Source organism: Aotus nancymaae, unplaced genomic scaffold (assembly GCF_030222135.1).
Source record: "Aotus nancymaae isolate 86718 unplaced genomic scaffold, 86718_ANA_hifiasm-v0.15.2.pri h1tg000260l, whole genome shotgun sequence".
Classification (NCBI taxonomy): domain Eukaryota; kingdom Metazoa; phylum Chordata; class Mammalia; order Primates; family Aotidae; genus Aotus; species Aotus nancymaae.
Window position 1 is genome coordinate 272,413 of NW_026988675.1, and position 23,257 is coordinate 295,669.

Genomic DNA, 23,257 nt, shown 5'->3' on the forward strand with positions numbered 1-23,257 from the left:
CAAAGCCTGTACACTGAAACTTACAAACATGGCTGAGATAAATAAGATCCAAATAAGTGGAGAATTATACCAGCGCTGCGGTCTGGATGTTTGTCTGTGTGGTGACTGAACTGGTTCTGGATGGAGGCAGCAGTCCCTGAGAGACCGGGTGGCTGTATGGTCAGGACGCACATCGGGTGTGGTTCCCTTCTGCACGTTCTCGCTCCCTTTCTCAGCTTCTCCACCATGTTTTAAAGCAGCAGAAGAGAAGCCGGGCAGATGCTGTCTCCGTGCTTCTTACACAGCCTGCAGAACCGTGACCTAAATAAACTTCTTTTCTTTATAGATTTCCCAGCCTCAGATATTCCTTTATAACAACACAGAACGAACTAAGTCAACTGTGTTCATCGCATTGTTAAGTTGGCGTTATCCGCAAATTGGTCCGCTGATTCAATCAAAATTCCAGCAAACTATTTTATAAAAATTGACAAGCTCATTTTAAATTAATATGGGAATTCAAAGAAACTTGAATAGCCAAAACGACTTTGAAAAAGGACAACATTGGAAAATTAACACTGTGTAATTTCAAGACTTGCAAAGCCACAGTAATCAGGACAGTGTGATATTGGCATAAGATAGACAAATAGATCAATGGAACAGCGTAGCATCCAGAAATAAATCTACATGTGTATTCACAACTAATTTTTTTAAACAACCGAGGAGCTAACATAAACTGGTGAAGAAAAGAGAGTCTTGTCAGCACATTGTGCTGGAACCATTAGACACCCACTTGAAAAAGGATGAGCTTTGATTCATATCTTGTACCATATGCAATTATTAACTCAAAAGAGATCATTTAAAACCTAAAACTATGAAATTTACAGAGGAAAATATTGGGCTTGGCAAAGGGTTCTTACATATGAGATGAAAAGCGTGATTCATTAAGTAAAAGGATGAGATGGAATTCATCAAAATTTAAAGCTTCCGTTCTTGGTTGGCAAAAAAAAAAAACTATTGAAATGATGCATCTGATTAAAGTTGTTTTTTTCCAGAACATAATTAAAAATTCTCAAAACCCAACAGTAAGAAAACTATCAATTTTTTAAAATGGGCAAGTGATTGAAGAGACGTTTAACGACAACAAAAAAATATGACACGACAGATTCTCAACATCATTAGTAATTAGGGAAATGCAAATGAAACCACAGCGAGATACCACTACACATCTGTGAGAGTGGCTAAAGTTTAAAAGACTAATCAGACCAAGTGCTGCTGAGGGTGTGAAGCAACCGGAACGCTGATGGGATGTTAAATGGTAGAATCACTCACGTTGGAAACAGTATGGCTGTTTCTTAAGAAGTTAGCGGTAGCTGTCATACAGCACAGCCGTTGAAAGAAGTGAAAGTACGTGACCACACAAGGACTGTGTACAATGTTCATAGCTATGAGTGTGTGAAGAAACAAACACGGCCACACACTACCAGTAAAACTTGATGTTTTCAAACTTTATTGGGGGGAGTCAGTAATTTCGTGACATTTATCACTTTTTTCCCGAGAGAAGCGTAGTCTGCAGCTCGTGTGAGGCTGGATCCCTGGTTTCCTGCAACACTTTACAACGTTCTGGGTTACTCTGGATATGCGGAGAACAATACATGTTGAACTGCTGTAGAAATACACGCCAAGATATGTTAGTTATGTGTTAGAATATTTACTTCACACACCCTGTTTTCTTTCTTAAGTGGTGTTAGGACATTTATTCCAAACGGAACCTTTGTTAAAAACATTGCAGCCATTGCACATTTGCGGAGTTGCTTATGGAAACTACTAAACAAAAGCTCTTCCCATCACTGAGTAGAGTCAGCATCATTTGCGTCCCTAAATACTTCAGTATGTGTATCCTGAGAACAAGAACATTCTCTTACATAACCACAGTACAATGATCAAAATCAGGAATTTAGCATTGATACGATGCCATCATCCAGTCCACAGACATGTTAGCATGTTGACGATTGTCAGAATAACGTTCTTGGTTGCCTGATTACCAAATGATTTCCTATAAGAAGGAAAAAAATCTTAGAAGATTACTATAACACTGGGCCCAAACACTGAAAAACCTGAATGAAAAGATAGTTTTATATGACTGACCGAATTAACTAGTAAACATAGAAAATCTAAGCAGATATATTCACATAGAAAAATCAGAACTGTTCCCCTCCAGCCCGACCCCAAATCACCAGGCTTCCAGGATTTCAAAGGGAGCTAACAAGAAAATTATATAAGCATCTCCATCTATGAAAAACAAGTTTTATTTCCTCATTTTTATGGACAAATAGAAAAACTGTGTCTTAGTGGGAGACACTTTTAGCATTTCTGCCAAAGTCAGGAACAAGAACAGCCTGCACACTATTGTTACCCCCACTGCTGGATACACTACTGAAGGCAGACAGCCTCACATGCAGTCACACACACTCATGTACACACACATACACACGCATGCACACATACATGCACACACACATGCACACACATGCCCCCCCACATGCACACACCTGTACACAGCACACACGCACACACACATGCACGTGCACACGCACGTACACATGTGCACGCACACATGCATGCCCCCCACATGCACACACATGTACACACGTACACACACATGTGTGCACACATGCACACACCTGTGCACACATACACACACATGCACACATGCACACACGTACACACACGCATGCACACACATGCACACATGCACACACACATACACACATACATGCACACAGACACACATGCACAGGCACTGGCACAGGAACTGGAAAAAGGAGGTGAAACCGTCTCTATTGCAGATTGTAGTTCTGGTGAAATCAAGGCAATTGACTGAGAAACTGTAATAAACTAAAACAATAAGATAATTCACTAAAGTGGCAGGATATGAATTAACAGAGAGAAATCAGTCGTCCTCATAGACACGATGGACAAAGAATAGTAAGAAGGGGACCACATAGCCAGAAATGAGAAAATCTATTAGAAGAAAGCTTTAACCCGAAAGGCGCTGACGGAGACGGAAACGACTGAAAAAGCAGGGCCTGTTCCCGGACAGGAACACTCGGTATCGTGAAGTTGTCAGATCTCTTTAAGTTAATTTGTAAATAAAAATACCACAAGGTTCTCCCTCCCCAGCAGGGCCTAGACAAGTCTATTCTAACGTTCCATAAGAAACAAGAAATAAGAAGAGTCAGGAACATCCTGACAAGATGAGCAGGGCAGGGACTGTGGGGCTGGGCCTGGCAGAGATTAAAAGTAGAATCAATTGCTCATAATTAAAAGTGTGCTTCTGGAGAGATCAGTGAATATGGAACAGACTAGAAGATCCCAAGGAGGTGCACGCGCGTACGTGGAGTGCACGTGGATAAAGGCGGCTCTGAAGCTGGGAAGGCAGACTTGTCAGGAAATGGTGCTGGGTGCCCTGGACGCCTCCTTGAGCAATGACCTTGGCTCCCTGTGTCACGCTGGGCTGCACAGCATAGAACACACCCCAGTGGGTCATCGAGCTGCAAGAAACATGCAATCACACGAATACCAGAAGACAGCACATGAATTGCTCCGTAACCTGGGCATGGGGAAATCCTTTTAAAATATTGTTCAAGATTCCATACCAACAGAAGAAATGACTAAGAAATTAAGCTACATTAAAATACAAAATGCCTCGGCCAACCCCCTACCCCCCAAAAAAAGCAAAATCAGAATACCTGTGTAAACTGTAAACAAGTACTTTTACATTGTCACAGAGGGTGAGTCTGCATCACACATAGTTTCCAGAAATAGAGAATTAAAAACAAGACAACGGGACAGCGGGCAAGAGCCATGAACAGGCCTTTCTCAGAAACGGTCGCCGGGCACGGCCTTCCCACACGGGCATGGGCCCAGCTTCACCGTGGAGAGAGAAGCGCAGGCCGGGGCTCTGAAGCTGCACGTCCCAGCCCCTGGGTGACGGCTGCTGTGCTGACCGCTTCTTCTGTGGCAGGAATAGTGAGGGAAGGCCCGGTTGGACACTGTTGGCTGTCACGCAGAACAGCATGACCCTGTGGAGGGAGACGGGCCGTCCCCGACAAAGTCTCAGATGCTTTCCCTTGACCTGTCCTGAGGGTGCACATGCGAGCAAAGTGGGAAATGATGCTGGATGGCATGTGGGTGATGCTGGCATGTGGGTGACACCGGATAATATGTGGGTGATGCCAGCATGTGGGTGATGCCAGCATGTTGGTTTTCTTTGCAGCCTCAAAGATTGGAAACCACCCCCATATCTTACTGTGAGGTGCTCTTGAAACTTTGGTAGATTCACAGCCTGGAAACCCCACTTCTACAGGGAAGAGCGTGATCCATAGTAATCTCCAACATGTGTTACTACATAAACGTAGTGTGCACGTCTGTGACTACGGTGCTCTATCTTTTGTAGAAAAAAGGTGTCACTAAAAGAAACACTGAAAGAATTAACCGGAAACTTCGGGAAACTGGCAATGCAAGTGTGCCCTGGGCATTAGATGGTGCTTGGGAGCGAGTTCTATTCTGGCTAAGTGCAGTAATGGTGTTTGCATGTATAAAAAGCACTTTTTTTTTTTTTGAGACGGAGTTTTGCTCTTGTTGCCCAGGCTGGAGTGTTTCCAGTGGTCCTCACCAAAGGCGCAGGGGAAGAGAGGAAACTGTGCTCCAAGGGACGCTGGGCTGCGGGCGATTCTCCAAGGAGCTCTGGGTTTGCGAAGGACACGGTTGAAGCTGGAAGGAATGACACAGGCAATTCGGTGACGTGGACCAAGCAGCCGGGAAGTGAGGCTTCGCAAAACCTCTGAGCAGCAAGCCCATTGGCTGCATTTGGGCGAGGTGGAGGTGCTGGCTGGGTGGGGTGGGTGTGAGGGGTGGAGGCTCTTGCTCCTGCCCTGTCCTCCCCCGGGGGAGAGTATGAAGATCGGGAAGGCCAGGATGGACCGCACCGCGTGGACGCAGCCTCTGCTGCTCCCGCTCGGGTTTGTGCGTGGGGAGGGCGGGCGGGCGGTCCCGGGGCTGACAGGAAGGAAAGCATGGCCTCCCCTGGAGACCTTCGGGAGGGGATGGCCGATATGCAAAGCAGTGAGGAAGGAGCTACCCCAACTCTGCATGGGAGAAAGGACGGGGCCCCACCCTGGGTGAAGATTGGCTGCATTCCAGGAGAAAGGGGTTGCGGGAGGGAGGGAAAAGTCTACTAGAAATATGACGATCGGATGATCGGATTGGGTTTGGAAACGTGAATACCACTGTCTACAAACGTGCACTGAACACAACACATCTCAGTAGATTAAAAGTGAAACACGACAAGGAGACACAACATAGAAAAAAAGGAAGTGAGGACCGTCCGGGAAGGGCTCACAGGGGCCCCGGCACTGGGGCTGTCCGGGAAGGGCTCACAGGGCCCCGGCACTGGGGCTGTCCGGGAAGGGCTCACAGGGCCCCGGCACTGCCACTGTCCGGGAAGGCCTCACAGCAGCGCCACGACTGGGGTCGTTCTTCATCAATGCGGATGAGAGTGGACCGCGCGTTGGGCCGTCATAGCCGCCAAGTGCAGCGGCAGAAAGAGAAACGAAAGTGGCCCCAGGCCTCGGTCCACCCCAGGCCCCCGCGATGGATGGTGGTTGGGATGGCACTCAGTCACAGGGGTCCCGAGGTGGGTGAACAGGCCCTGTATATCCCCAGCCAATGCCACTGGATCTAGGGTAGCTTTTGGGGTGGCCTCACAGGGGAGCTGTTGGCTGGGAGGTGGGCTGCGGAGACACCTGGGACCCCCACGGTCTGCTAGGCCTCCATACCCCCTCAGACCCCTGGGTCCCTGTTCCCTTGAGGACCCTTCCTGGGAGGGAACTGCAGCCAGAGGCTCCCAAGGAGAGAGCCTCTGCCAGCACTGCCTCCCTGTTCTGGATCAGGATGGATGGGTGCAGGGGAGGACCCTCCTGAGAGGGCTGAGATCCCAGGGTTCTGCTTCTCCTGCCAACCCCGTCTTCTTGAGGCCAGTGGGTCCCAGCTCCTCCTGCACCGGGACAGGAGGGGCCAGCAAGAGGCAGGAGCTTGCTCTGAGCCAGGAGTCAGGGAGCCATGCTGTGGACGGCATGGGGCCACCTGGGCTGTGCCCGGTCCAGGAAGGAATGGGGTCTCTGACCACTCAGTGTCGGGGTGACTGGCTTTGCCCTCCTATTGGGAGACTCCGTGTGATGATCTGAAACATCGCTTTTCTAAACTGGGAACAGGTGCGGGCCTGATGGGCCAAGGTTTCTTTCCTGACTATTTTTTCACAGTTGAGCTCCGTAGAACAAAGGAGAGCGTTCTAGCATCTGTTCCTGACCCGGGAGGCCACAGGTGAGACGTGCAGCCTGGCTGCTGGCTTGGAGGACACTTCAGGGGTCGGGGCACCCCCTTCTCGAAGCAGGGGGTACGGTTTGGCCCTCTGTCCCCACGCACGTCTCATCTCAAACTGTGATCCCTCCCGCTGCGGGATGGAGGTGGCTGGAAGCTGGGGTGGCCTCCCCCGTGCTGTTCGTGTGATAGTGAGCGAGTTCGCGTGTGATCTGACGGCTTTATGAGTGTTTGGAAGTTCCTCCTTCACGCTTCTCTCTCGCCTGCCACCACCTGAATAGAGGTGCTGGCTTCCCCTTCCACCATGATTGTAAGTTTCCTGAGGCCTCCCCAGCCATGTGGAACTGTGTCAAAGAAATCTCTTTTCTTCATAAATCACCCAGTCCTGGGCAGTTCTTAGAGCAGTGTGAGAACGGACAAATGCACAAGGACGCCCACATTTGTCGTTTTTCACCTCCCTTCAGGAGGAGGGTCTTGGGCACATGCTGGACACAGCAGCCCAAGGCTCCTTGGTGAAGGTGTCTTAGTGCCAAATGCAAAGCCTTGGGCTGGTCCTCTTGGGTTGACCTCATTGCATCTGGCCGGCTCCAGCCCACCCGGGCCTGATTTGCTCCTGACCCTGAAGCCCAGGGTGTCAGGGCCTCAGCTCCTGGGAGGAGTGGGAGGAGAGGCCAGAGGGCCCCTAGGGGTTCCCGTGGGGATGCAGGGGCTCAGCCAGCATCGCCATCCCGACGCGTGGGGTGCATGGTGATGACCCAGGGCTGGGACTGAGGGCGGGCTCTTGGTGTCTGGGAGGCAGGGGTGGCTGTGACAGGGCAGGGCGCTGCCGCAGGGGCCTGCCCAGAGTCCTGCCAGTCTGGAAAAGGCACTTTTGTTGTTGAATTGTCTGATTATTTGGGGCCGGCGGGCCTCCAGTTCTGAGGCAGGAGGTGCACACGGGGTCTGCGGGCCTGGGAGCAGGGGCTCCAGGGGCTGAGGCTGGGCGAGGGGTCTCGGGGGCCTGGCTAAGTGTTAGTCTGAGGGGGGTGCAGGGGCCATGCTGACTGGCCGTGTGAGTATGTGTCTCTCCTGTGCCTCAGTTTCTGCAAAATGAGAGGCTGGGACCTTGGTGTCGGCCCCCCGCAGTTTGAGGCCGGGAGCTTCCTCAGCCCCTGTGGAGGTCTGTGTGGAGTCCCTGGTGACCCCAGGCATTGGAGGATGGAAATGCCTGCAGGTGAGGAGGAGGTGAGGCCCAGGAGAAACCCAGCTGGGACCTGGGAGCAGGGGCCCCACCACAAGGGACCGCTGCACTCAGCGTGCAGCCCAGGGGTGACCCAGAGAGGTCTGTGCAGGGCAGGTGGAGGGGAAGGGGACCCCACAGAAAGTGCTTGGGAAAGACCCTCTTACCAGCACCCCGGGACCTCTTCAGTCCAGGCCACTCCCCTCCAGCCTCCCCAGCCTCCTCCCAGCGTCCACCAGGCATAGGCCATGGGGTGCACGGGCACCAGGGGCCTGGGCCTTACCATGACAATCTCAGGTGGGTGCCATGGAATCATTCACCTGGCTGACGGTGGGGAAAGCCGGGGCGAGGGCGAGGGCCAGCTCGAGGTGTCCTGGTTGCATTCAGAAACCGGGGGTGGCGAAGAGCAGGCCTGGGCCCGGCCGTGTGGGGGCTGCGGCCAGAGGAAGCCTCTGCGGGGCCTTGGGGGGCAGCCTGGGTGTGGGCCCCGGCACCATGAGGGAACGTCCTACTGGCCAAGCCCAGCCCTTGTCGCCAGGGCCGCGGCTGCAGAGGAAGTCCACAGGGCAGCCGGGAGGGGCTGGGCCACTGCCTCACTGCATCTGCCCCGGGCCCCTCTCTCCCTTCAGTTCTCCACCTGAAACCCAAGGGGCCCTGGCATTTTCCCGCAGCTCTGGTGGCCACAGAGTGTGAAGCATCTAGCGAGGCAGGTCCTTGCTCGCAGCACCTGGGGGGTTCGCTGAGGTCCGTGCGGGTGAGGGTGAGGTCTCAGTGCCTGGGAGGCAGGGGTGGACTTCGGGAGGCCCTACTCTCACCCCGCTGCCTGTCCCTGCAGCCCTCCTCCAGCCCAGCGCTCTGACCCATCATCCTCTTAGCCTCTCAGCGGCCCAAGGAACAGCTGGACACCTGGGGTTCTGGAATTCATGGGCTATGAACTTCTTTCTCTTGAGGATGAGCTGTTGCCACCACTGCCCTCCGCCTTCCACTGTCCACCCTCCCCCTGCTCTGCCCCAAATGTGGAGCCTCCCAGGACATCTTCCTATGGGCCCTGCAGGGTCTCAACTCCCCGGGGCATTTCAGTACCAAGCCTAGAACCTGAGTCTGGCCTTTGTGGTTGACCTTGCAGGATGTGGCTGGCCCCAGCCTACTAAGGCCTGATCTGCTCCCGAACCCTCAGCCCAGGATGTTGGCCCCAGCTCCTCCCTGTCCACAGACACGGCATGGTCTCCATGTCACTGACGCAGAGACAGATAAGGGGTGTGGATGGACAGCTTTAGCCAAGGGCAGCCCTGATTTTGGCCTGGGATGGGTGGTGATGGGGGTGGGCACATGGCCTGTGATGGGTGGTGATGGAGTGGGCACAAGGCCTGGGATGGGTGGTGATGAGGGTGGGCACGTGGCCTGTGACGGGTGGTGATGGGGGTGGGCACGTGGCCTGTGACGGGTGGTGATGGGGGTGGGCACGTGGCCTGTGACGGGTGGTGATGGGGGTGGGCACGTGGCCTGTGACGGGTGGTGATGGGGGTGGGCACGTGGCCTGGGACGGGTGGTGAAGGTGGGCACGTGGCCTGGGAGGGGTGGTGATGAAGGTGGGCACGTGGCCTGGGACGGGTGGTGATGAAGGTGGGCACGTGGCCTGTGATGGGTGGTGATGAAGGTGGGCACGTGGCCTGGGAGGGGTGGTGATGAAGGTGGGCACGTGGCCTGGGAGGGGTGGTGATGAAGGTGGGCACGTGGCCTGGGAGGGGTGGTGATGAAGGTGGGCACGTGGCCTGGGAGGGGTGGTGATGGGGGCGGGCACGTGGCCTGGGAGGGGTGGTGATGAAGGTGGGCACGTGGCCTGGGAGGGGTGGTGACGGGGGTGGGCACGTGGCCTGGGAGGGGTGGTGACGGGGGTGGGCACGTGGCCTGGGAGGGGTGGTGATGAAGGTGGGCACGTGGCCTGGGAGGGGTGGTGACGAAGGTGGGCACGTGGCCTGGGAGGGGTGGTGATGGGGGTGGGCACGTGGCCTGGGAGGGGTGGTGATGAAGGTGGGCACGTGGCCCTGACCTCCTATGATTGCTCCATTGGTGCACACAGTGGGATTTTACCTCGTGGGGAACCCCAGGGAGAAGAGTGAAAACCTTTATTTGGAAAAGTCGTTGACATGGATACGGTTCAGAGGAAACACAGGAGCAAAAATAACACGAATGTAGAAAGAGGGCCTTGGAGAAAACATCGAACACATCACTGTTGTGAGGAGGAGAGGTTTGCGTTGTTTCTAGGAAGACACAGGCCTCTGTGGCACCACGGGATTCTCGGTCCAGCCCCAGCCCCGGTCTCTGCGGGAGGGAGGAGCAGCCGGGGTTAGCACCTTTAATCTTGAGGGTCTTGAGTGCAGCCACCGCCCCTGCGAGTGCTCTCTGAGTCGGGGTCAGTGCTGGTCAGCAGCGGTCCCCAGGGCTGTGGGGCTGAGGTCCAGGCTGGTCCCCCGGACCCTCAGGAGACAGGGCTGAGTGGCTGAGATCTGTGTCCACAACAGTCCCCTGACCTTGGTTTCCCAAAACGAGACAGAGTCCAGTGCTGCCATGAGCTGAGAGGAGGAGCTTGCTTTGACTTTACGTGTAAAGTAAATGTTAGGTGAGGAATTCTGGGTTGGTGGGAAAAGCCAGCTATGGGGACAGAGGAGAGGGAGGCACGTGTGGCACAGGCTGAGAGGGCGTCTGGCTCAGGCAGGTGGGAGGCAGCACAGATGCGCCGGGAAGGAGCGGGCGGGCAGGAGGCAGGGAGGGTGGGAGAGCCGGGGCGAGGAGCCCAGGCAGACGCCAGCGCAGGGCTGAGCCTCGGAGGGCGCTGTGGGAAGTGGGCAGCCGTGCTGCATCCTGGCTTTCCAAGCTGTTCCTTCAAAACAAATCTAGTGAATCAGGCGGGTGGGGAAAATTCGCCTCCCATTTAACTCTGTTTAAGGATGGGTGGGGAGGGGTGGGAGGACAGGGTCTGGGCCGGCCTGCGGGCGGGCTAGCCCAGCGCCACCTTCCTGGAGACCGTCTGGTGGAAGACGCCGCGGAGCAGGGCCTGGTAGCTGGGGACCCGGAACAGGTGTCGCTCGCCGTAGGCCACGTCGTACTCGGCCGTCTTGCCTGTGACCAGGACGTGGATGTGGGGCTCGTTCACCTGGCTGCCCACAACCACCACAAAGATCTCCACGCCCGCCCGCTGGGCCTCCTGCACTGCCTTCTCGATGGCCGCGGGCGTGGCGCCCTGCGAGTTGCCGTCCGAGAAGAGCAGCAGTCTCTTCTTGGCAGCGCCGGATGAGGCCTCACGGTAGAAGCGGGTCACGTAGGCCAGGGCATCGTTGACGTCGGTGGCATCGTTGAAGAAGTCCATGGCGTCGACACTGCTGGCCAGGACCGTGTAGTTCTGCAGGAACTGCACTGACGCCCGCTCCGGCCGCTGCTGGCCCGTGCCGCTGTACTGCACCACCGCCACCCGCACGTCATGGGCCGGGTCCGTCCTGCCCGCCTCGAGGAAGCGCTCAGCCAGCCGCTTGGTGAAGTGCTTGGTGGTGTCAAAGTTGTGGCTGCCCACGCTGGCCGAGCCGTCCAGCAGGATGGTGATGTCAGCCGGGGAGGAGAACGTGACTGAGGGCAGGGCGGGCAGCATTAGCGTGAGGCCCAGGATGCAGCCGTGGGGGGCTGGCCGGCCGGCCGGCCGAAGGGAGTCCAAGCTCCCCAGAGGGCACCGTGTGTGGTGCTCACCCACTCTCCTCCCTCGGCCCCCTCCTCCCGGGACCCCCTCCTCAGGAGAACCCTCCTTCTGGAGCCCCCTCCTGCTGGGGCACCCTTCTTCCAGAGCCCCCTCTTATCAGAGCCCCCCCCAAAGCCTCTCCTCCCAGAGCCCCCACCCCAGCCACGGCACTCTCCTCCCCATGCACCCTCCTCCCCATGCACCCTGGCCACTGAGGTACTCACTGGGACAGGTATAATCTGGACACTTCTTGTCTGCAAAAGAGAAAAGCCGTGTAGCATGAGCCCGCTGCCCCACCTGTAACCCCACAAGATGTCCCAGAACCTTGACGGCCAAGCACAGGTGTGGCCATGCCCCGGAGGTCACAGCGAGCTGGGGGGGGCCTCTGTGTGGGACAGAGCTCGCTGCTCCTGCCCTGGGCATCCTGTGTGCACCTATGCAGATCTGGGCCATGACATTCTTCAGGAAGGCGTCCTCCAGCAGCTCTGCGTAGTTCTCCTTGACCAGCGAGATGCCGGGCCTGCCCTGGGAGGGTGCCAGGCCTTGGCAGGAAATGACGTTGAGCTGGTCGGAGCCCGGGACAAAGTCAAACACGTCCTTGATGCCCACGGAGACCACCTGCGGGGACAGACAGTGTCGGTGTGGCACACCCGCTCTGCCCTCCTCACCCTGGCGAGAAGGCCACCCTGGCTTGCAGGGTGCCCAAGGTGGGGCAGGTGCAGCCTTGTGGCGGCCACCCCACCTGGATGCCTGGGCCGCAGAGCACGTTGAGTGGCGTGGTGTCCCTCTGGGTGTCGGAGCGCCCGTCCGTGATGACGAGGGCAATGCGGCTGTGCGGGCTGGGTGGCAGCAGCTGGTCCCGCGTGTACTGCAGCGCCTCTCCCGTGAAGGTGCCGCCCGCCATCCACTGCAGGCTCTTGATGGCTCTGGACAGTGAGGGGCTTGTGGGGCCCAGCCCTGCCGCGGCACCAAGCCCACCTGGGATCGGGTCAGGACCCAGCCTCCCCAGGGATGGGCCGGCCCGCCTTGCAGCCAGGGGTCGGGGTGAGGGGTGAGGGGTGAGGGGTGAGGGGTGGGAGGGCCCTTGGAGATGCCACACTCCTGGCCACGTGGAGCACTCACTCCTTGAGCTCCTGCATGTTCCGGATACCAGGGCTGCGCAGGCTCACGTGCTCCTGCATCTGGCTGTGGCTGTACTGCACCACGCCCGCAGACGACTGCCCCGGCTCGAACTGCGGAACAGGCACAGGGTCAGCACGGGGCTTGCCCCAGGCACGCACAAGCCTCCCTCGGGTGTCTCTGTTGGCCGTGGGTGCCCAGAGGGTGGCACGGGCCCCGGGACCTGGGTCCCCTGCAAACCAATCCTCCTTGGTGGATGAACCCCACTCCTGGGTTCCGTCCACGAGGGACAAGCCCTGAAGCCACCCCCAGGACTCAGGACCCGGGACTGCAGCCCCTCAAGGAGGGGAGGGGTGCTGTCTCTCATCCGAGGCACCTGTGTGGAGTGTGCCAGCCTTGCCAGATGGAGCTGGAGGCCTGGACCGGCTGGCGCCTGCCTGGCATCCCCGTCACAAGCAGGGCAGTCACAGGGATGGATGCAGCTGCTCGTGGGGCTGGGGTCTGGCCCTGGCAGGGCCGGATGGCAGGGCCCGGGTGCGCCTGGGCTTGGTGGAGCTGGACAGGGTGAGGCCGCCTCACCTTGACCAGCTCGTCCCGGCTCAGTCGGTCGATGACCTTGACCACGAAGTCCTTGGCGATCTCGAAGTTCTGCAGGCCGATGCTCTCTGAGCTGTCCAGCACGAAGAGGAGGTCGATGGGGCCGCACTTGCATTCTGCAGGCAGGGAAGGTGTCAGCAGAGCACGCCCCACCCCTCCACGGCCCAGGCCCCGCCCCCACCACCCAGGCCCCGCCCCTCCACCACCCAGGGCCTGCCCCTCCACCACACAGGGCCCACCCCTCCATGGCCCAGGCCACGCCCCCACCACCCAGGCCCCGCCCCTCCACTGCCCAGGCCCCACCCTTCCACTGCTCTGGCCCCTCCCCTCCACCGCCCAGGCCCCTCCTTGGCTGCCATGTCCTCCCCTGACATGGTGGGGTCCTGTCTGGCTTGGCCCAGGATGAGCCCACCCCTCCCATGGCCCCTCCATCTGGTGGGCTGGTCAGGGCTGGCCTCCCTTGGCCAGGCTGGGCGTGGGGCCTGTGGGCCAGAACGATGGCGCAGGGTTATTTATTTAACTCTCCTGGTTAAATAATATATTTAAATAATAATATATTATTAAATAACCGCTCCTGGTTGTTTCAGTTAAGGGCGAAAGATGACGAGGCCCAGCCCAGCACCCAGGACCCTGCTGGCTTGGAGCAGGCCCCGGGGGGGTGGGCAGGTGCAGGGAGCCACGGGCGGGGACCAGGGCGCCACTCGCTATCCTGTGACATGCGCGGACCCAGGCCTCGCTCCCCGCCCCCGGGAACCATTCTCTCAGGAGGCAGAGCACGGGTCTCACCACAGCAAGCTGAGAAGAGAGAGTCAGTTAGACCAGTCAGGGCCGCGTCCCGGCGTCAGGGAGACTCCTGCTCTCGGGGCGGCCTCCCCGCCTCCCCGGCCGCCCTCCCTGCCGGACGCCAAGGGCTCTCAGCCTGTGCGGGGCCCGGGGTCTGGGGGTGCTTTAGAGGCCGGTAGGGGCCGGCCGAGGAGCCTCCTTAGTCAAGGCTGTGCGCTGAGACCCTCCTAAGAGTGGAACCGGCTGCGCTGGCGCCCTGCTCTCCATAAGGACAGTTTCTCCAAGGCGAGATACTCACAGCACATTTTCATGATGATGTCCAAAATCTCGCACTCCTGGGAGGGAGAAGTGAGGGTACTGAGGCCATGGATGGCCCCTCCCAGCGGGGGCTGCCGGGTCTCCAGGTCACCCTCCCGGGGCCCCCATAGGGCTGGGTTTGGGCAGGGGGTTCTTTGCAGGTGTGCCCGGCTCTGCCCACTACCTGCTACTGGGCTGGACCCTGACATGGTCACGAAGCAGCACCATCATGGGTCCCCTCACGGTCCTCACGGGTCCCCCATGGCTGTCACGTGTCCCCCCGACCTGGTACCAGCTCTTCTTCCACAACCCACCCCCACCTGCAAGCAGTGTCGGCAGGAGCTTCCACGGACAGGACCCACACCCCAAGGGACAGAGGTCGAAGTGGTCACCCCCAGCGACGTTCACAGAGCCCCACTTACGTCCGGCCCAGGTGGTCCTGGATGTCCTGGGGGCCCCTGTCCAAGAAATGGAGAAGAGGAGCTCTGAGGGTGAGGTGCCTACTGCACAAGCCCGCCCCCACCCCGTCCCCTCCCTGCCCGCCCCCTGTCTCCCCATGAGGGTTCTGTGAGGGCAGTTGACACTTCGCACACTAGTGGTCTAGGCGGGGCCCCATCCTGAGGACTCACTGTCTCCCTGGCCACCACCCCACCCTGCCGACTGGCACCTCCCACCCACCAAAGCCCTATCCTCTGAGATGATGTGCTCCCCAAAATTCCCTCCTGCTGCCTCCCACTCTCCCAACCTCTTCCAGCGTTCCCGAGCCCCAGCACCCAGGTCCCAACCACCCACCTGGGGGCCCTCGGGGCCGCGGTACCCCTTCGTGCCTTTGACTCCTCGGGGTGCAATGTCGTTGTTCTGGAAGAAAACCGTGTTGTCTCAACAGACCATGGACCGTCTGGTCATCTGTGCACTGGCCCAGTCCACAGAGCGTCCAGCAGCTGGGCCCATGCAGCACCCCCCGGCTGTGCCCATCCACTGCCCTCCGAGGGCCACCCCTCTGTGGCCCAGGCTGCCTCGGGGCTGGTCCCGCTCCTCATCCACACTTACATCATCTCCAGGGTCCCCGGCTTCCCCCTCATCCCCCTTGAGGCCTGGGTAGCCTTTTGTACCCTGCAGGAACAGGAGAGTACTTGGGTTAACAAGGGTTTTATTTTCTTTTTAGGAAGCCAAAATTTTAAAAGGAAAAAGAAAAAGATAAGGCAGGCACTCTTCGCCCTCTTCCTCCCTCCTTTTCCCCACACTCTTCCCCCACCTTCCCCCACTCTCTTCCCCCTCCCCCCACACTCTTCCCCCACTCTCTTCCCCCTCCCTTCTCCCACTCTCTTCCCCCTCCTTCCCCCACTCTGCCCCCTCCCTTCCCCCTCTCTGCCCCCTCCCTTCCCCCACTCTCTGCCCCCTCCCTTCCCCCACTTTCTTCCCCCTCCCTTCCCACCTCTCTTCCCCCTCCCTTCCCCCTCCCTTCCCCACTCTCTTCCCCCTCCCTTCCCCTCCCTTCCCCCACACTCTTCCCCCTCCCTTCACCCACTCTCTTCCCCTCCCTTCACCCACTCTCTTCCCCCTCCCTTCCCCCACTCTCTTCCCCCTCCCTTCCCCCACTCTCTTCCCCCTCCCTTCACCCACTCTCTTCCCCCTCCTTTCACCCACTCTCTTCCCCTCCTTTCACTCACTCTCTTCCCCCTCCCCTCCCCCACTCTCTTCCCCCTCCCTTCCCCCACTCTCTTCCCCCACACTTTCCCCCTCCACCAGGGCAGTGTGGGGCTCCCACAGGCGGCACCCCGGTGGGAGCCTCGCCGGGCCTTGGCCACCAGCCTGGGCTTCCTCTGGAGCCGATGCCAGCCGGGGCCGTGACCACAGACAGTGGGGCAGCCGTGGGTGCCTGTGTACCCCGTATCTTTGTTCAGGAGCCCTTCTGCACCTGTATGTTCACATGTGTGTGTCCCTATGACTGTGAAGTGTATGTGCCCACAGCCAGACGGGGGAGAAGGTGTACTCACGTTTATCCCAGGAGGATCCCTGTTGCCCGGATACCCCTGTCACAGAAAAGCATGGCAGTGATGCTGTGTTCTGATTCGAGAGGGGAGGCCGTGAAGGGGGCACATTGGAAGGGCCTGAGATTGGCAGAATCCATCATAGAATTCCTAGGCCAACCCACCCACCCAAGACTGCCCAGCCCACCGAAGAGGGCACCGGAGGCGGCTTGGGGCATGTCCCTGTGGGCTCAGCGCCTGGGCACTTACGGGGAAGCCAGGGAAGCCCTCCATGCCATTTCCAGGGGGGCCGTCTTCACCCTAGGGGAGCAGAGGAGCTGTCACCGAGCGAATCACCAGGCCTGGGGTACCAGCAGCACCTGCAGGCAGGGCCCCTGTCGGCCCGGAAGCCAGCTCCCTCCCCTGGAACCGCCCGCACTGCTGTTCCCCATGGACCCTGGGACCTGGATCTCCAGGCAGGAGGGGCCCTTCGAAGCTGCCTCTGGCTCTGCTGCCGACTGTGGCCAGGAGCCAGTGATGCTGGGGTGCTCCCAGCCCAGTCAGGGGACCCCAGGTAGCTCCACGGTGCGGGGCTGGGGCTCCCCAGGGCCCGAGCTGTTGGACACTCACCCTCTCACCCATCAGCCCGGGGTCTCCGGGGGCCCCGGCAGGTCCTGGCGCTCCTCTGGCGCCCTGAGGGGGAAGAGGGAGGCATGAGGGGAGCAGGCTGAGACGTGGTGACCCTGGAGGGAAGCAGGACCCTCCTGGGGCCGGGAGAGGACCCAACGGGAGCCAGGACACCCAGCGCCATGGAGTCCCCAGAGGGCGTGGGGCCAGCACCAGGCAGAGTGGCTTCTGGGACCCTCAGGTCCCCCTGGTGGGCATGGGTGGGTGGGGAGTGGGTCTCACCTCGGACCCTGGGGGGCCCTCATCTCCTCGGTAGCCTTTAGGTCCAACGGGGCCGGCCTCACCCTGTAGAGAGACAGATGTGGCATGTGGGACACAGGCCTCACCCAGCCTCAGGCCCGGCCACCCCTGACCCTGAACTGAGGGCCTCAGGCTATGAGGCATCAGGGTCCCCAGGCTCAGGCCCTGGTCCTGTCAGCACAGGGGGAGCCAGGCCCACCCCTACAAGCGTTGAAGCTTCTCCCAGGTGACTTCTGTGGGCACCCGGCTGGTGGGGTGAGGCTGCTGATCCCCAGGCTGCAGACCACCTGCCCCTCCTGTCCCCCCATAGTGGCCCCAGCCTGCACCCCCTCACAGCCCTCTCTGGGCTCGGCCTGGTCCCCGAGGCCCTTTCCCCCGACAGGACCCTCTGTGGGCTGAGCCTGGACACCACTGGCCCTGCCCCCACCTGCACTTGAGGCCACCTGCTGGGCTTCACTGCGTCCCCACATCCCGCGAGGACCCGCTGTGAGGTCCATTTCCGGAGCTGGCCCCAGACCCCACCCTCGAGGGCCTTTCCGAGTTGAGCCCAGGGGCCCCAAGCACTTCCCAGCGTGGGCGTGAGAAGGGAGTGGTGTGCACGCGGCCGCCGGCCACTGGCCCTGCGAGACCCACCATGAGCTGGTCGCATGCCTGTCCCTGGGCCTGTGGTTGGGCTGATGCTTCCCAATGGGGCCTTTCCCAGTGGTTCCGTCTCAAAGGTTTACAGCTTCCCACTACCTGAGCGGCCCACTCTCCAGCCTGACCCGTGACTCCACCAGGCAGGCATCTAGTGTATTGTATAGTTGGCATCTGGTGTACCGCTCTCCTTACCTCGACTATGCAAGCACCCAGCCCTGGCCGTGAGGCCCCTGCACCCCGCGTGCACCCAGCCCTGGCCGTGAGGCCCCTGCACCCCGCGTGCACCCAGCCCTGGCCGTGAGGCCCCTGCACCCCGCGTGCACCCAGCCCTGGCCGTGAGGCCCCTGCACCCCACGTGCACCCAGCCCTGGCCGTGAGGCCCCTGTACCCCGCGTGCACCCAGCCCTGGCCGTGAGGCCCCTGCACCCCGCGTGCACCCAGCCCTGGCCGTGAGGCCCCTGTACCCCGCGTGCACCCAGCCCTGGCCGTGAGGCCCCTGTACCCCGCGTGCACCCAGCCCTGGCCTTGAGGCCCCTGCAACCCGCGTGACCATGTCCTGCAGCGTCAGGATTGCACATTTAACTGGGGACTTTGCACACGGGCCTCAAGGAAGCCCAGAACTCACCAAACTTGGGGTTCACAGGGCTTAGTCTGGTACCCTGACACCCTGCCTTGGGAACGTGAGCAGGGGGGCAGGAGGGAGGATGGAAAGGAGGGTATCCTGGGCCAGGTGAGTGGGAGGCGGGAGGCCTGGACCTCACCAATGTACCCTGAAACACAGCACAGTCAGACCACGCCACAGGCACCAGGAGGAGAGCCGCAGCAGAGGCGGCTCCGGGGGCAGCTCCCAGGACCAGCACTGAGGGCCCAGCCCCTTCTGGCGTCCACAGGTAGACGGGGGATGCAACCCCGTGCTGGGCTGCGTGGAGGGGAGGGGTAAGGCTGGCAAGGGCTGAGCAGGGAGAGTCCGGGAGGCCAGCCGGGAGCTCCAAAGCCACCTGTCCACACCCCCAGGCCCTGAAAGGCCCCAGGGAGGCTCCAGGTGAACATGCGCCTGCCTTGGCCAGACAACTGTGAGCAACGGGTCAGAGGGTGCCCCGGCCTCAGGCGTTGGGGGGAACTGTTCCCCAGATCCCCGGGCACCGGAGCAGCCAGCGCCCGTGCAGCCCGCCCCTCGGCACGGGAGGCTCCGGAGGCCCCGCAGCCGGCCGGCTTACAGGACCCTCTCCTACCACAGCTCTTGAAAGCTGCTTTGTTTTATCTTAGAGCGACTGCTAACTAGTCTGAAAACAGAAAGCAGGAAGGGTGTGGTCAGAATTCTCCAGGCAGGTCCCGGCCTCTGGACGTTCAGTCCCACTGAGACTTTTGCCTGTGGGCTTCCTGCTGCCAAGGTCCTGAGCAGCCTCCGAGCCTGAAACACAGCCCCACACCACCTGCTCTCCATAGCCTGCCACTGGCCGCTCGGCCACTTCCACTCACGGTGGCCTGCACTCGGCCCTGTCCTGGGGTGACCACACAGCAGGTCAGCCTCGGGCGGACAGTGGCCGGAGCTCAAAGGGCAGAGAGGATCAGAGGCTGCGGCCGCGCACGTCCCCAGGAAGGTGCCAGGAGCCCTTTCTGCCCCTGCCACGAGGGGCACGCAGGACCAGGCGGACGAACGGCCCAGACCCTGCCTGCCAAGCCCTGCCGGGTGCTAATCCGTGACTCAGGTATTTTCAACAGCTGTGTAACAGCTACTGGCATCACAAAAGCACGATTTCACCTTGTGCACAGAAACACAGGGGCCTTGCACTGGGACAGCCGCTCCCACTTCCCTGGGTCTTAGGCCCTGTCTTGCTAAAGTGACCAGCGGCTGAGACAGCGGCCATGTCTGGGGTCTGGCCTTGTGCTCGGTGGGTGGGCAGCTGCCCACGTGGGGCCGTAAGGTCAATTCCTCCACAGAAGCAGACAAGCTTGGAGAGCACAGACTTGGGTGTGACCGCGTGGAGGCCTTCCTGTCCATGAGGGAGAGCGAGCCCCCGGACGAGGCAGAAAGGGCCCAGCCCGGCCTGCAGGCAGCAGCATAGTGCGGACACCATCACGGCCGTCTCCAGAAGCGGGAAGAGACAGAAGGCCTTGAGCCGTGCACAGCGATTCCAGAGGCTCAGAGAGGGGAATTTAGCATGAGGTGAAAGTGCATTTTCATCCCTGTACCCTGGAATTCTGGAACCTTCCATAGGCTCACAATCCCCAGTCTCCCTCCAGCCACAGCCATGCCTGGCTCCTGACCCAGAAACAAATGCTGACCAAGCCCCCACAGTGTCTCCCAGGGGATCAAGCACCTCTTCCCCACTGTGAGGCGCCCTTGCTCCAGACGGGGTCCCCAGACGGTGCTCCTCCACCTGGGACTGAGCATCTGAGGGTCGGTCCCCTGGGCGCTGAGCCTGCACTCACCAATCCACACCCAGCCCAGCCCAGGCTGCGCCTCGCCCCCCTGCAGCCGGCTCCCACGCAGGGACACCCCGAGGTCTACGGGAAGGCAGACGCCCTCAAATGTAAATGAGTCCCCAGTGCGTGAGCTGCTGGGACGTATCTACCCCCAAGACCCAAATGGGCCCACACCCTGCAACCCCACAGGGCTTCCTACCGGGTCTCCGGGGATACCAACGGGCCCTTCTCGTCCCTGGTCGCCTTGCGGGCCAGCTTCACCCTGGGGACGAACAAGCCGTGAGTATGGGGCTGGGCCATCCTTGGGGAGGACAGCTGCCTGGGCACACTGGGAGCCGGAGTGTGGGGTCCACGGTGGGCAATGGGTGGCTCCGGCCTTCCCTCCCGCACAGCCCCTTCCCAGCCTTGCCAAGCGTTTCCTTGGCTCACGTGTGTGGTTATCTGTGTGGCTGCCAGCGTGGCTGGCTGTCTCCATTCAGGAGGCCGCAGCTCCTCCTGGGCCCCAGAGGCCACCCTGCCTGCACCCCAGCTTCTCCAGAGAGCTCTGCTGACCTGGAAAGTCTCTGTAGCCACAGACCCGTGGCCTGCTGGGAAACCAGAGCCCTAGCCCTTCCTCTGGGCTCTGCCTGGCCCTCCGTCTCATTTCCTGATCTCAGAGGGGTGGGCTTGGAAGGCGGTCTGAGTCACTAAGTCACATGACCCCTGCTTTGACGTACCCCTAAACCCCCATGGGGGCTGTGTGCTTCTGGGAGCTCCCAAGGAGGGGTTCAGAAAGCCCTCATCTCCCAGTGGGCCAAATCCCTGTCCCTCTGCGGAGGCCCTGGCCGTAGCTCAGCTCCCCGGCCCTGCTGGAGCCCTGGCCAACTGTCACGGCGCACGGGAGCTGCGTGTCCTGAGGCCTGGCAGCTCAGCTGGGCACACGGGGCATTCTCTCCTCCTCACTCTGCCTGCCAGGCCCTCACTGTCCCTGAGCCGGGTGGGACTGAGACACACCAAGTCTGCCAGCTGCCACGCCCCAGGACATGTCACAGGACGGAGAAAGGCCAGGCGCTTCTGCACCCCTAGGCTGGGCTGTGGGGTGGCCTATCGAGGCCCACGGCCCATGGAGCTGAAGGTGGGAGGTGGCCCCTGGGGCTGCCAGCATCTCGGCTCTGGGGCAAGGCGTCTCTGTCAATACTCCCCAAGCAGATGCCCTGCTGGCCTGGTTTCCCATCTGGGGTTCTGACTCAACTTCCTCATTCTGGCAATTTTAACAAAGGAAAATTATTCCAAAGAAGAACCCAAGCTCAGATGCAGAAATGTGGACGCGGCCTGGTGGGAAGGTGGGCACCGGGCCCGGAGGGCAGCACCTTCACACCAACCCAGCATCAGGCTTCGGGGGCTGCCCTCCGGATGGTGTGGCAACGGGTTGGCCGAGTCTGGGTGCCACGGGGACTTTGTGGCACATCCTGTGGCTCTGAAGGCCTGACCCGGCCACAGCATCTGCTGACCCGTGGGGTCCCAGGTCCAAGAACTGTGACTCACAGGGTCTCCTCTTGGTCCCCGCGTGCCTGGGGTCCCCCGTGGTCCTCTCTCTCCAGGGCCGCCCTGAGTGGAGAGACGTGGAGGGGAGAAGCTTCAGCTATTGGAACTCACGCCTGGCTGGGGTGGGGCTGGAGGCCTGGCCCAGGTGACTCCCTCAGCAGGACCCCTGGGACGGGCCGTCCCTCCACCTCATGCCCCCTGGTTCCAGAGGCCGGAGTCTCCCTGTCTCCCAGGTCCCACCCGCTCCGAGACCGTGGGAAGGGCCGAGCAAGCCGTGCTCTCCACAGAACGAAAACCCGCCGGAGAGCGGAGGTATCCTGGACGCGCAGGTGAAAGCCCACTTGGCTTGGACCAGAGCGCTGTGGATCTCAGCGCTGGGAGGACCGACTGGGCCGTGGAGGCCATGCCCACAGCGACATGGTGAGGCCAACCGCACAGGCCGCCCTGCCCCACTCACCCGCTCCCCGGGGGCACCATCAGGTCCCGGGTTCCCCTGGGAGGAAGAGGAAGAAATGCCGGTGTTAGGCTGGCGCACCCCTGCGTTTGGTCTCAGGGCTGTGGAGAGACCCCGGGGAACTCACCTCATCGCCCGCCTCTCCTTTCTCTCCTGGGGGACCAGGCTCTCCTGGCTCGCCCTGTGGGAGACAGGGGTAGGATGGCGGCTCCATCTCCCGAACCCTCCCTGGGGGTTCGAACCCCCCCATCCGCGGGGGCCGTGCACATCCTCACCAGGTCTCCAGGTGGCCCTGAGCTCCCGGGTCTCCCTGCCTCCCCGTCGGCTCCAGGCTCGCCCTGAAGAAAATGGGGGGTCACACGATCGTTCCAGTGGCACAGCACCCAGGGCCCTCACCCAGACTTCAGGCCGCTCTCGCTGACCAGCGGCTTCCCTGCTCTGGACCCCCCGGCACCCCCATCACCCAGACTTCAGGCTGCTCTCGCTGACCAGCGGCTTCCCTGCCCTGGGCCCCCCGGCACCCCCATCACCCAGACTTCAGGCCGCTCTCACTGACCAGTGGCTTCCCTGCCCTGGAGCCCCCGGCACCCCCAGCCACCACAGCCCTACACTAAAACCTCCTGGAAAGTTCCAACCTTGTTCCCCATGAGGCCCAGCTGAGGGCCAGCTTGTCTAAGGGGCAGGGCTTGGTTCCGCTAGAGAAGGCACAGCTTTGCCAGGCCGGGGAATTGGCAAACTCAAATCTAGGCCTGGAGGGTAATCTGGAAACGTAAAGATGAGATTTGGAAACTGCCTGCTGGGCACAGGAGCTCCTCGTGGGAGCACGTTTGGGGTGGGGTCAGCATTCACCCTCGTCTTCCCCAGCACCTCTGGTTTCATTGAAGAAACTCCGGAGAAAACACCAGCAACCACGAACTCGGCTTTAAGTCAGACTACAAAGTTCCTTCTCACGCCTCATGCCCCCGCCCTCCTGCAGCCTTAAACGCCACCCTTGGCCTGTTCTGATTTCCGCATGAACTGGGCCGTTCTGGGCTGTGACCTGAAGGCTGCAGGGGACGCGGTGGGGTCCCATCTGCGCAGAGCCAGCAGCAGGTGTGGGGACCAATGGCAGAGGCCTGAAGAACGCTGGGCTGCAGGGAAGGGCCCGGCAGGAGCACCATGGCCGCTGTCCCCACGCTGGGCACTGTCCCTGCCACTGTCCCCACGCTGGGCACTGT

The 23,257-nt window shown here is 60.2% G+C and overlaps 1 protein-coding gene across 1 annotated transcript; it reads right to left on the reverse strand.

The window, feature by feature from the left end:
* Window positions 1-9,685: 9,685 nt before the first annotated feature.
* Window positions 9,686-23,200, reverse strand: LOC105712643 (collagen alpha-1(VI) chain). Its single transcript, XM_064372006.1, has 21 exons — window positions 23,080-23,200; window positions 22,316-22,431; window positions 22,168-22,221; window positions 22,044-22,079; window positions 21,587-21,649; window positions 20,262-20,324; window positions 16,979-17,041; window positions 16,700-16,762; window positions 16,340-16,390; window positions 16,097-16,132; window positions 15,150-15,212; window positions 14,892-14,957; window positions 14,522-14,557; window positions 14,101-14,137; window positions 13,806-13,814; window positions 13,002-13,135; window positions 12,426-12,535; window positions 12,046-12,229; window positions 11,738-11,921; window positions 11,528-11,557; window positions 9,686-11,197 (listed from the first exon to the last, which is right to left on the reverse strand). The coding sequence occupies exons 1-21, from the start codon at window positions 23,198-23,200 to the stop codon at window positions 10,575-10,577; spliced, it is 2,142 nt and encodes a 713-aa protein (XP_064228076.1). The 3' UTR covers window positions 9,686-10,574.
* Window positions 23,201-23,257: the final 57 nt, after the last annotated feature.